This window comes from Mus caroli, chromosome 14, assembly GCF_900094665.2.
Source record: "Mus caroli chromosome 14, CAROLI_EIJ_v1.1, whole genome shotgun sequence".
Taxonomy (NCBI): domain Eukaryota; kingdom Metazoa; phylum Chordata; class Mammalia; order Rodentia; family Muridae; genus Mus; species Mus caroli.
Genome location: NC_034583.1, coordinates 43,995,470 through 44,006,702, shown reverse-complemented (window position 1 = coordinate 44,006,702; position 11,233 = coordinate 43,995,470). Strand labels below are relative to the sequence as shown.

General features: G+C 50.9%; 1 protein-coding gene and 1 long non-coding RNA gene across 11 annotated transcripts in view; one reads left to right on the top strand and one right to left on the bottom strand.

Annotated features, from left to right (window-relative positions):
- Positions 1–7,751, bottom strand: part of Arhgef40 (Rho guanine nucleotide exchange factor 40) — a 20,845-nt gene extending 13,094 nt beyond the window's left edge. For 7 of the 10 annotated variants that reach the window (XM_029468913.1, XM_029468914.1, XM_029468915.1 and 4 more), the window contains exons 1-8: positions 7,603–7,740; positions 5,016–5,213; positions 2,680–3,916; positions 2,403–2,570; positions 1,562–1,688; positions 904–1,000; positions 709–789; positions 468–584 (exon numbers count right to left, since the gene is read on the bottom strand). In XM_029468913.1, the coding sequence (XP_029324773.1) occupies positions 468–584; positions 709–789; positions 904–1,000; positions 1,562–1,688; positions 2,403–2,570; positions 2,680–3,916; positions 5,016–5,213; positions 7,603–7,605 (2,028 nt within the window). In that variant the 5' untranslated portion in view covers positions 7,606–7,740. Of the gene's footprint in view, positions 1–467; positions 585–708; positions 790–903; positions 1,001–1,561; positions 1,689–2,402; positions 2,571–2,679; positions 3,917–5,015; positions 5,214–7,602 lie in introns of all 10 variants that reach the window. The other 3 variants (XM_021181245.2, XM_021181246.2, XM_021181247.2) reach the window with 1 other exon arrangement.
- Positions 3,789–6,235, top strand: LOC110308904. The gene is made up of 3 exons (XR_002379632.1): positions 3,789–3,928; positions 4,975–5,096; positions 5,784–6,235. It is a non-coding gene; the product is annotated as an uncharacterized LOC110308904 (long non-coding RNA).
- Positions 7,752–11,233: the final 3,482 nt, after the last annotated feature.

Below are 11,233 nucleotides of genomic sequence, written 5' to 3'. Positions count from 1 at the left end.
CCTGGAACTCACTCTGTAGACCAGGCTGGCCTTGAACTCAGAAATCCGCCTGTCTCTGCCTCCCAAGTGCTGGGATTAAAGGCGTGTGCCACCACGCCCGGCAGCACTGTTGCTCTTGAAGAGGACTGGGGTTCAGTTCCCAGCCCCACATGTTGTTGACTTAAAATCTTCTGTAGTTCCAGGGAATCTGTTGCCCTCTTCTGACTTCCAGGGCAACAGACAAAAGTACATACATACATGCAGAAAAACATGCATACACATAAAATAAATGGAAAAAAAAAAGAATTTAACAACCCCCTCCCACCTTCTCAGTGGTTCACAGTTCACGAGTCAGAACTCTTTTTCCGAACTGAATACACTGCTTCTTTCCCAACCCCACAGTTATGTTTGTCTCTGTCTTTTCTCCTTCACTGCCCTTAGCTGGGTCTTTTCCAGCTCCCTGGATCCTAGGTGCTGAAGGAGTTTACCTGATGTATCTCTGCCCAGTGGTTGGGGGAGAGGTCCCTGTGACCTCCTAAGTCCCACTGCAGCTCCTCTGGCTTGGCCACTCTTTTCAGATCCTTCTCTGACAGCAACTCAGCTCCCTGTAGACATAAAAAACTGGAGTTTTCTGCACAGGCCCCTGGTGATTCAGACCAATCTGGGAGATCAACAAGCCTTCCCTCCCCTCTCCATTACTAATGGGGAACTACGTGGAAGACAACCAACCTGAAATCCACAGAGTTCAGCTGGAGGGTCTTCATGAATGAGGATCACCAGCCGCTGAATGAGCGGAGGCTCGCCTGAGTCCTGAGGGCAAAGAAGAATGTCCCTACCCTTTGGACAGTTGCATGACCTGGAATGGCTGCCACTGGGGAAAAGCGAGGCTCGAAGGGGACAAGCCTGTCTCAAGTAGTTGATTACCTGAAGCTGACTCAAGGCAGGAAGAAGTGCTGGAGGCAGTGGGGGTGCCTTGCGAAGGTCAAGGAGGATGGTCAGCCCCAGTAACTGCAGATCAGGCCTGTGGAGGCAAGGATAGCCAAAAGTGTGTGTGTGTGTGTGTGTGTGTGCATAGTGGGGAGACAACAAAGAGAGACCAAAGAAGAATACAGATCTTCTGGCTTAGTGCTAACAGTATTCGCAAGTTAGTATTACCATATTTGGGGAGCAATGCGCAAACGGTCAATGCCTGGGTCACGTGCCCCATATGCAACCTAACCATCCAGAGCCTACGTTGACATAGCTATCGGGTCAGAGAGGGCTTCGAACCCTATGTGCTATAATGGTATACATTCAAGGCTATAGCATTTGTCAATAGGTACTCAGTGTACACAAAGCGTTTGTTGGGTGAACAGATCTGTGCACTGGTAACCTGGGTGCTGTCGTAAAGTACAGAGAGAGTCAGCAGGGTTGACTTTGAAGATCATGAAAGATACCCTAAATGCCAGAAGTGAAAGTTCAAGGTCAACGGCTTGAACACCCGAGGGCTGAAATAGCAGGCCAGTAGTATCTTGTGACAGGAAGCAGGTCCTCCCTGACTCTCCCCATTAATGCCCAGAGTAGTGAAGTCTACGATGCTTACCTAAGCAGTGAGTGGAGGTAACGGAGAGCAGTGCTCAGTGTCTCTTGGGAGGGTGAGGACTCCTCAGGAAGGCACGGAGGTGGAGGCGTGATCGTCAGCAGAGCTCGTCCAGTCTGATCTACCCCTCCTGAAGACAGAAAGTGGCCAGGCTGTCCTGGCTGGGGTCAATCTTTGACTAACCCCCTTCCACCTTCCCTCCCTCTCAAATCCACTTCAACTGCCTCACTTTCCCAAAGCCCCTTCCCACCTACCCTGTGCGTGTCTAACATGTCCTTGTTTGTGCGTGTGTGCACATGTATGCACATATATAGAGGTCAGAGGTCAATCTGAGGTGTTTTTTTCAATCACCCCCACCCCCTTTTTTGTTTTTTTTGTGGGGGTTGGTTTTTTTTTTTTTTTTTTTTTTTTAGACAGGATTCTACTGTGCAGCTTTGGCTGTCCTGGAACTCACTCTGTAGACTATGCTGGTCTCAAACTCAGAGATCTGCCTGCCTCTACTTCCTGAGTGTTGGGATTAAAGATGTTTACTCCTCCCCCCCCCAACCCCCCTACTGCTGGGCTATCAACTTTTAATTAATTAATTAATTAATTAATTTGTAGACATGGTCTCTCACTGGACCTGGAGAAGCTCTGGTTCAGCTAGACTGGCCGACCAAAGAGTCCAAGACATCCACCTGTCTCAACCTTCCCTTTCTTTCCATGGATGGGGTTACACATCCATACTATACCAGCTCTTACATAGATGCTAGGGATCCAAGCTCAGTCCTCACGCTTTCGAAGCAGGCACTTTGCTGACTGAGCCATCTCCCCAGCCCCTTTTATTCACTAGATGCTCACTGACCAGTCAGAATGAAGAATCCAGATGCCATCAAGTCCCAAGCTACAACTGGGTCATCCAAAACAGAAACTGGGGGAGTTTCTTCTGGGAGGCTGTCTCCTTTTACATCCTGCACAGTCTCCAGGGGCTGTGTTGGGGGCTCAGATGGGAACCACTCTGGACCTGTGGATCCTGTGCAGACAGATGTAGAATTACTCTATTGTGTTCCCAGTCTCCTCTAGTCCCCTCCCTAGGCCCAGCCTGCCTTGGCTCTTGGCCCTGGACCCCATTGCCATCTCACCTGCCGTACACTGCGGGGTCAACTCCTCTTTCTCACTCTCTCTGACCTCCTCTTCTGGAGGCTCATAGTCTTCTGGGGGTGCAGGCTCTCTTTCATCTGCTGGCTTGAGTTCCTCTTTTGATTCAGACTCTTGCTTCCCAGAATCCTCTTTCTCCTTAACCAGGCTGCATTCTGCAGGTTCCTGTTCACTGGGTGAGGGCAGACTGACAAGGACTTCCTGCTGTCTAGTCTCTTCTTTGTCCCTGGGGCTGACTGAGGTACTCTCCCCTCCCCGGCTTCCAGCGCCTCTGCCCGCAGCTCGCTTCTTTCTTCTGTTTCCTTTGCCAGTTCTTCGAGGGGTACCAGGTGGTCCTTCAGCCCCCTGGCCCACTCCTCCCACAGCCTCCCCTGACAAGAGGAAGGATTCAGGGGCTTCCCCTAAAGCCTCTGCCGGGGGCTCAGATGCCTGGAGGGCGGTGGCATCTGGGTCTGCCTCAGCCCCTGAAGGTGAGTCCGAAGAGGCCCCGGTGCTACTTCCCTCACCAGGCGGCCGTGTCCCATCCTGATCCCGAGATCCCAGGCCTTTCTGATTCATCCACGCCCTGTGTCTCCGGTGCCGGCCCTTCCCTCCAGTGCTCTTACGGGCGGGTACTGTGCGGGTCCGGGAGAGACCTGAGGCCTCAGCATCTACGGGGCTTCCCCTCACAGGTAGTGTCACCTCCAACAGCTCCACATATTCACCCTCGGGACCTTCTGCGGGAGCATTGTGTCCATCCCCAGGACTCCGGGTACCAAGTACTTCCTCAGGGAGTGGAGAGCTAGGAAGACCTGGAGGTCCAGAGGGCAGTTCTGGAGGCAATGTACTTGGTTGATGTCCCACCATGAGGCCCTCTTTGTGCACAAATCTTGGGCAGACGAGCTCAGCCCAGGGCAGCCGCTGGATCCCGGAGGGTGCGGACAGAAGGCAGGTGCTGAGGCGCCCTGTTGGCCGGTCCTTGTTAATGCCTTGTAGCCACTCAGGTGTAAAGAGGTAGGCACAGGCTTCACTGGGCACTGGGAGCTCCTGTACCCGTCCACCTCCTGGGGCCAGACATTTCAGTGCCAGCCGGGGTGCCTGGGCTGCTGAAGGCACTACCTGCAGGTAGAAGTCTCCAGGGCGCAGCAGCTGCCAGGGAAGGGCCGCTAGCTGCACTACCACCTGCTCATGCAAGCAGAGTGGCCAGCCCTCGTGGAAGAAGAGGAATCCACTATACTGGGCCTGGAGAGAGAAGTAAGAGGCTATACTCAAGGGCTCTGCTGAAGAAACCAACAGGAGGGGGCTGTGAGAACGACTAGGCAGGACTGGCCTTATGTTGGATGGGTTAAAATCCCTGGGTGGGGATGTGTGTGGAGAGATGGCTCAGCAGTTAAGAGCACTGACTGCTCTTCTGAGTTCAAATCCCAGCAACCACATAGTGGCTCATAACCATCTGTAATGAGATCTGGAGCCCTCTTCTGGTGTGTTTGAAGACAGCTACAGTGTACTTAGATATAATAATAAATAAATCCTTGGGCCAGGTGGCCAGAGCAAGTGGGGCTGATTCAATTCCCAGCAACCACATGATGGCTCACAACCATGTATAGCTACAGTGTACTCATATACATATTTATTTATTATACGTAAGTACACTGTAGCTGTCTTCAGACACCCCAGAAGAGGGTGTCAGATCTCATTATAGATGGTTTTGAGCCACCATGTGTGTTTGCTAGGAAATGAACTCAGGACCCTTAGGAAGAGCAGTCTGTACTCTTAACTGCTGTGTATCTCACCAACCCCAGTAAATAAATCTTTAAAACAAAACAAAACAAAACAAAAACCCTAGGGGACAGGGAAAAGGGCCATGTGGCAGAAGAGAGACCCCCCCAAACTGTTGCTGCTTTGGTGGAAGAAGCTTTCCTAGAAAGCCAGTTGTCTATGTGGGAAGGGAAGGACCCAGTCATCACAGAGATCTGCACAACATATGCCACTGTCTTGGAGGAATCAAAGACAGTTACGCTAGTCTTTATATCTACAGAAATGGAGAATCTTTTCTCAGAGGCGTGTGAGTCTGAGGGAGTGTTTTAAGATACTCACGAGGAGGCATTATTTGAAACTTGTCCTGGAAAAGTCAGGGTCTCTTAAGGGGAGTCAATATGTGTTAAGAGTCAACTTAAAGGAAAATGAATGTCCTTGCAGATTATTAGTATTTGAGTAGTCACAATCATGGGAGGTCAGGCAAATGAGACCTAAAGGCTCCTGGGGAGAACGGTTATTGGTAAGACTGTGTCTCTAAGCAGGAGGAAATTAGCCTGGCAGAAGAGGGTTGATGGCCACTCACACAGGCTTCCTGCTGGACCTTGGCAAGCAGGTGTTTAGCAGGTACCAGGAAGTCCAGCGTGTACCTCAGCGCATCCTCCTGGTACGTCCTCTCCACCACCTGGAACACCTGGCCCAACAGGGTTGGGGCTGTGGCTTCAAAGGGCGGGTACAAGGCAGCGAGCGTGCTCTGCACACAGTCCTCCACTGGTTCAGGCTCCTGGTAGAGACAATACCGAGCTATAGACATCTAGACTTTCTAAGCATGGCTCCTTGGGAGTTGGCCAGTCTGCAGATAGCTATGTCTCATATCATATGTGCACAGTGAGTATTCAGAAAATGCTGGCTGAATGAGCCCAGGAATAGGAGGGGCCTGGCCAGTCAGCACACACAGGCTTACTATGGCTTCACATTTAAGCTCTGAGACTTTGGCTTTAGTGATCCAGGGAGAACTTGTTATAGATGACTCTGGTCAGGATTGTTCCAGGCACTTGTGAATTGAGGTGACTGCATCCCGGGAGAAAAGAGATAGGCTGGGCCACTGAACCCATCTGATGCTTAAGAATTCTCGGAGGGTGGGTGGGGGGGGTAATGGGGTTTCTACACAGCCATTTTGCCAATGGAATCTCCCAAGCTCACCATCCAGATACCTTTATTGTAAGTGGAGGTTTGCCCACTCACAAACTACTGCATCCTAGAGATGGTTGGTTGATAGGTGGGAAGAAAGAAGATGAGAAGACTGTGGCTATCTATCTCAGGCCTTTATAGCATCCCTTTCTTTCATTCCCAGAACCTGTGGGATTGGCCACAATGAATCGGGTGGAGCCATTTGAAAGAAGATAAAGACATACCCAAAATTCTTGGAGAAGAGAGGAGGTGGTCTGATGCTATGTATTCCAGTTTTTTTTTTTTTTTTCTTTTTCTGGTTCCAGAGGGTTCTGTCTGATAACCTGTCTTAAAGACTAAGTCGTGTCCCGTAGTGACCAACTCCCTAAGCGAATCATTCATTGGGCTACGTTTCTTCACTCACTTCCTAAACAACAACTCTGGGGCCTACTTCTTTGCATGTCCATATCTCTCTCAAGATGGCTTTTTAAGTTCCGTTTATCAGATGTCTTTGCTGTAAATGAGGAAAGTATTTTGCAGTATTTATCTCTCTACCTCTCTTGGCATTTATTAGCTCTCTACCCATTGCAGACGGTTCTGCTTCCACCCCAAGACAAAAACTACTTATTTTACTCTGAAATCTCTCCAGCCAGAGTTGCTTAATCCCGGCTGTTTGGGAAGATTAGGGTATTCAGACACCCCAGAGACCAGCATTCTGTGTTATCAGAGCCCAAACTTGGCTCCAAGGTGTGGGCGAGCAGACAGACCCTCAGTGTTCTCAGGACCGTGTACGTGGGTGGGAAGAAGGGTAGGGGTGAGGTTGGGTGGGCCCGAGCTCTGAAGTTAGGATCCGGGGAGCTACTGCTTGAGCAGCGAAGCAGCTGCAACCCATTAGGGGCGGTGAGCTCATGGCTGAACAAGAGTCGCAGCCACAGGAAACGGCCTCGGCAGGAGGGGAGGAGGGGTCTGGAGCAGGCGGAGGTGGGCAGGAGCCCAAGACACCAGGCCTCTCTGGTCGGCTGGGACCAAACGACGGGCGAGACTGAGTCAGCGCTCACTGGCCTAGTTCCTGTCTTGCTCCAACCCTCTGAGCAGGGTGATGCTTCCCAGACTCTCCGTAGACATTGCCCTGGCAGGGCCTCTCCCCCTCCTCCACTCTGCAATGAGCATTATAGGCTGCACCGGCCTGAGCAGTGGGCGCCCTCGCTGTAGTACTTCATAGTACTTCTGGCCGGAAAGTTCCGGGCTTAGTGTTCACTCCCGGTTGACATGGGCTTCTGGTACCCTAAGCTGCTGCTCTCCGAGCCTCTACTCTACAGGATTCCATCCAGATCCCTCCCTGCAGCGACAGTGCTCTGAGGCAGGCTTCAGTTCCCTGCAGCTGCGTGAACCTCGGGGAACTTTGTCCCAAAAACTATGGTTTTGGCTCTGGCAACGTCACGCCCATTGGTACTGCGGAACACCCCCTACCCACCCCCAAACAGCCCCCTTTCTGTGAGGGAATTTCCCTTTGGACATGCCCTTTGGCCCTGGCCCAGCCACAGCTGTGGCTAGTCCCTCAGGGCCGGATGGGTGGGCCCATCTCACCGGGTTTGGGGACAGGGATGGAAAATGGTGGTTCCAGGCAGGTCAGTTCTCATGACCCAGGACAGTGCCCTTTCCAGGGCTGCCGCCAGACCAACTCGCAGAGGGTCTCCAGGAGTGAAAAACTGAGATAGGGAGGGGGAGGGAAAACTCAGCAAAAGAAGACTGGAGGTGGGATATGTGCAAAGACCATCGAAGGATGGGGAGGTGGCACAGAAGAAAGAAAGGGTCACGGCAATACTCGGTAGGGACTGAGCAGGCAGCAGGACCGCAGGTCGAAGAAAAGAAGGGGGGATGGGAGGGTGGAGAGTCTCCGAAGCGCCGAGCAGCGCTAAGCGGGCACAGGAGGCACGGGGCTGGGGGTCCGGAGCGGGCTGCGCGAAGGCCGAGGGGATACCCGGGTGCTTCGCGGGACTCACCATGGCTCGGCGTCGGGAGGTGTCCCACTCTCGGGCGGGCGGGGCGGGTGAGCCACCGCCTCCCTCCGGGCGCTCAGTCTCGCCGGGTCTAGCTGCAGGACAACTCGCGCGGCGACCGCGGCTCTCCCCGCTCGCTCGGCAGCCCAGGCCGCGGGGGCCCCGCCAGGGAGGGCCGAGACGGCCGCCTGCACCGCCCCGCCCAGCCCGGGACCCCAGCCGAGAAGCCCCCCCAACCCTGGCCACAAGCCTCGCCTCCGCTCCCCTGGCTGTCTGCGGCCAGCCCGCCCCGCCCCCTCCGAGAACCGCCCAGCTGAGGACGCCCCGGGTTTCCCGCGCCTTCTTCGCTCTGCGGGATCAGTGCAGCCTCAGCTCGGGACCCTGCGGGGGACCCGCCTAGGTCCCAGGTTGCCCGGCGGCCAAAAGCCTTCTTCCATCTCTAGGGTCCATGACACATCTCCGGTCCGTGGCAGGGCTTGGCAAGGTCCTGGGGCCCAGGTCGATCCACAGCCTTTGGTTCCCTTTAGGTAGAGCTGAAGGCCGGGAAATTAGGGTATTCCCCCAAGCCTTGGGCGTTTGCCCGCCCTTCTTCCCCTTCCACCTTCTTGGGTCTCAAGGCTCCATGCGACTACAATGGGCTCCTGTGTGCAGCCTGGGGAGGGCGGGGGATAAGGGGAATTACGAAGTAAAGGCTTGGCATGTGGGGTGGGGGCTATGTGTCACGGCTGAGAGGCCAGGGCTCCGGAATCAGGATCCCTCTGTAGGGTCTGGGGGCGTTTGCGGAGTTGCCCCACGCTGCCTTTGCCTTTTTCTGTACCTTATACCCCTGTTGCTCTGCCGTTAGAGAAGGGGAAGCAACAGTTCCCGGATTAGACCCCACGCTTTAGTACTGATGTCATCTTTCCTTCTTGTTGCAGGGCGATAGTGGCCCATATGCTAGGGCTTTGGGCAGTGACTATTATCTTACACTTCAGACAAAAGGGGCTAGGCTCCTTTTTTTTTTTTTTTTTTTTTTTTTTTTTTTTTTGCCTCACCCCGTTTACCTCACCTACAAACCTGAGTATCACTTCTACATGGAAAGTGAAAGCCGGGCGGGGTCTCTCAAAAAGGCTTGAGGAACTTCAGCACATTAAGGGGTTGCCCTGCCTGTCTCTGAGTCACAGACTGGTCCAAAAGGTGGACATTTGGGAGGCGATCTGAAAGGTACTCATTTCCCAGAGAGGTCATGAAGGTGTCGGCATTGCAGTTAGAGGGTAAAGTTTATTTAGAAGACGTGTGGTACTGGATTCAGTCATGAGGCTTGGAGCAGGAGGAGAGGAAAGGGCCTCCGTGACAGGCTCTTTTCATCTTAGGATGCTACATTCTGCCCCTTTTCCTGTGGGTCTGGAGAAGGGAGAAACTTAATTCATGGGGATGAGATGAGCCCTCTGGTTCATAGGGTTAAAAAAAGAATCTCAAACAGGGAAAACCCTGTGATCAACCGGCAAGAACTGTGGAGCTATTTCCAACCTTCCAGTTAAGGTAGACTCTTCAGTCTCCTTGTCATTAATGACCAGAAGTCAAGAGAGTGAGATTTTACTACCCCCTGGTGTCTGCCTGGTAAATACTGCCCAGCAGCAGACTGTAGAGGCCTTCTAGGGAAGTTTTGTTTTTGTTTTTGTTTTTGTTTTTTTTTTTCAGAGGATTTTCTGTAAACCTTATTCATCAAATCTAGTTCACCCATTCTCTGTCTGGAACGATTGAACCTTCCCTTATTGGAACTTAAGATTCCTTATGCTCAAATCATTTGGTAGAATCCAGGAACACCCATAGCTAGGCAGTGGGATATAAACATATATCATGGAAAAAAAAAAGATCCATTCAAAAGCTTTGAACTGGTGGCGTGAAGGAGTTTGGGTTTAGGTTCTGAGATATAAGTTATCCCTTCCTACCATGAGTTTCAGTACATGGTGTGTGCTTACAGTGGTTAATAGCCCTTTCTCCGTAGGGAACTCTTGCTTACCAGTGTGCATACAATGCAGTCTGAGTTGGTGTGTGCTCTTTGGTAGGTGATGTGAAGGGATCAGCATAAAGCAGAGATAGAGAAGATACCAGGCTAACAGGCCCTCTCCTGCATCACAGATACTTTTAAATGTGGTTTAAAAATTAAAAAAATATATATTTTTATTTATTTATTTATATTAGATATTTTCTTTATATACATTTCAAATGCTATCCCGAAAGTTCCCTATACCTTCCCTCGGCCCTGCTCCCCTACCCACCCACTCCTGCTTCTTGGCCCTGGCATTCCCCTGTACTGGGGCATATAAAGTTTGCAATACCAAGGGGCCTCTCTTCCCAGTGATGGCTGACTAGGCCATCTTCTGCTACATATGCAGCTAGAGATATGAGCTCTGGGGGTACTGGTTAGTTCATATTGTTGTTCCACCTATAGGGTTGCAGACCCCTTCAGCTCCTTGGGTGCTTTCTCTAGTTTCTCCATTGGGGGTCCTGTGTTCCATCTTATAGATGACTGTGAGCATCCACTTCTGTGGTTTATATATTTCCAGTTCTTTCGAACCTAGCAAATTCCTACATATTTCATAGAAGAAGACATTTCATTTTATTGAAATGATGTAGCTTTGAATATACTGTACAGTACTGGGGAAAGCCAGGGCTTGTGTCCTGCTGTCTGGCTCCACATTTTCACTCGTAACCAAGTTGTAAGTTATAGTACTTTAGCTGTCAAAGTACATACAAGAACTTTATCATACCACCTTTTCTACCACCTCACTGTCCCATTAATATATTAATGTTGCTTTTGTAATAGTGCTGAGTGTCTAAAAGTGGTAAATGTGTCTCTGTGGACCAAAGGAGAAAGAAAGTCCACTTCTATCTAGATTTGGTATAGAATAATAGTTAAATCAATTCCTAAGAAGTGTTCTGTATGGTGGCAATGGAGAAGCTGTACATGGAGCTACCCTAATATGGGGGGAAGGCAGAAGAAACAGCTGTGTGTGTAATGTGTACTGCCTAGGTAATGAGCTGCAACATACCAGCCATGCATAGAGGGTTGGTACTTTGGGCTGCCCACTAATCCTTAGCCACCTGAGGAGAAGCTGTGGTAAGGGTCCTGCTTCAGTTCTGTACCTCAGTCAAGAGAAAATTGGAGGACCATAAAGGGGAGTTTTAGGATCAGATATGAAGGGATGTGTTCTTGTTCGCAGCACTTTCCAAGGAAACTGGGTATCAAAAGTTAGTTGTTTTAGGATAAGAATAAATAAATATTGCATTGGCTCTATTTGGTGTGATTTTTCCATTTTCCATTACTTTTTGATTGATAACATTTCTTTAAAAGTTTATAACTCGGGGGCTGGAGAGATGGCTCAGCAGTTAAGAACATTGATTGCTCTTCCGAAGAAGGTCCTGAGTTCAATTCCCACATGGTGACTCACAGCCATCTGTAATGCAATATTCTGGAGTGTTTGAAGATGGCTACAATGTACTCATATACAAGTAAATAAAGTTAAAAGGAAGCTTATAACTTGTGGGGCTGGAGAGATGGCTCAAGGGTTAAGGGCACTCAGACCCGGACTCAATTCCCAGAATTCACACAGTGGCTCACAACTGTCTGTAACTGTAGTTCTAGGGGATG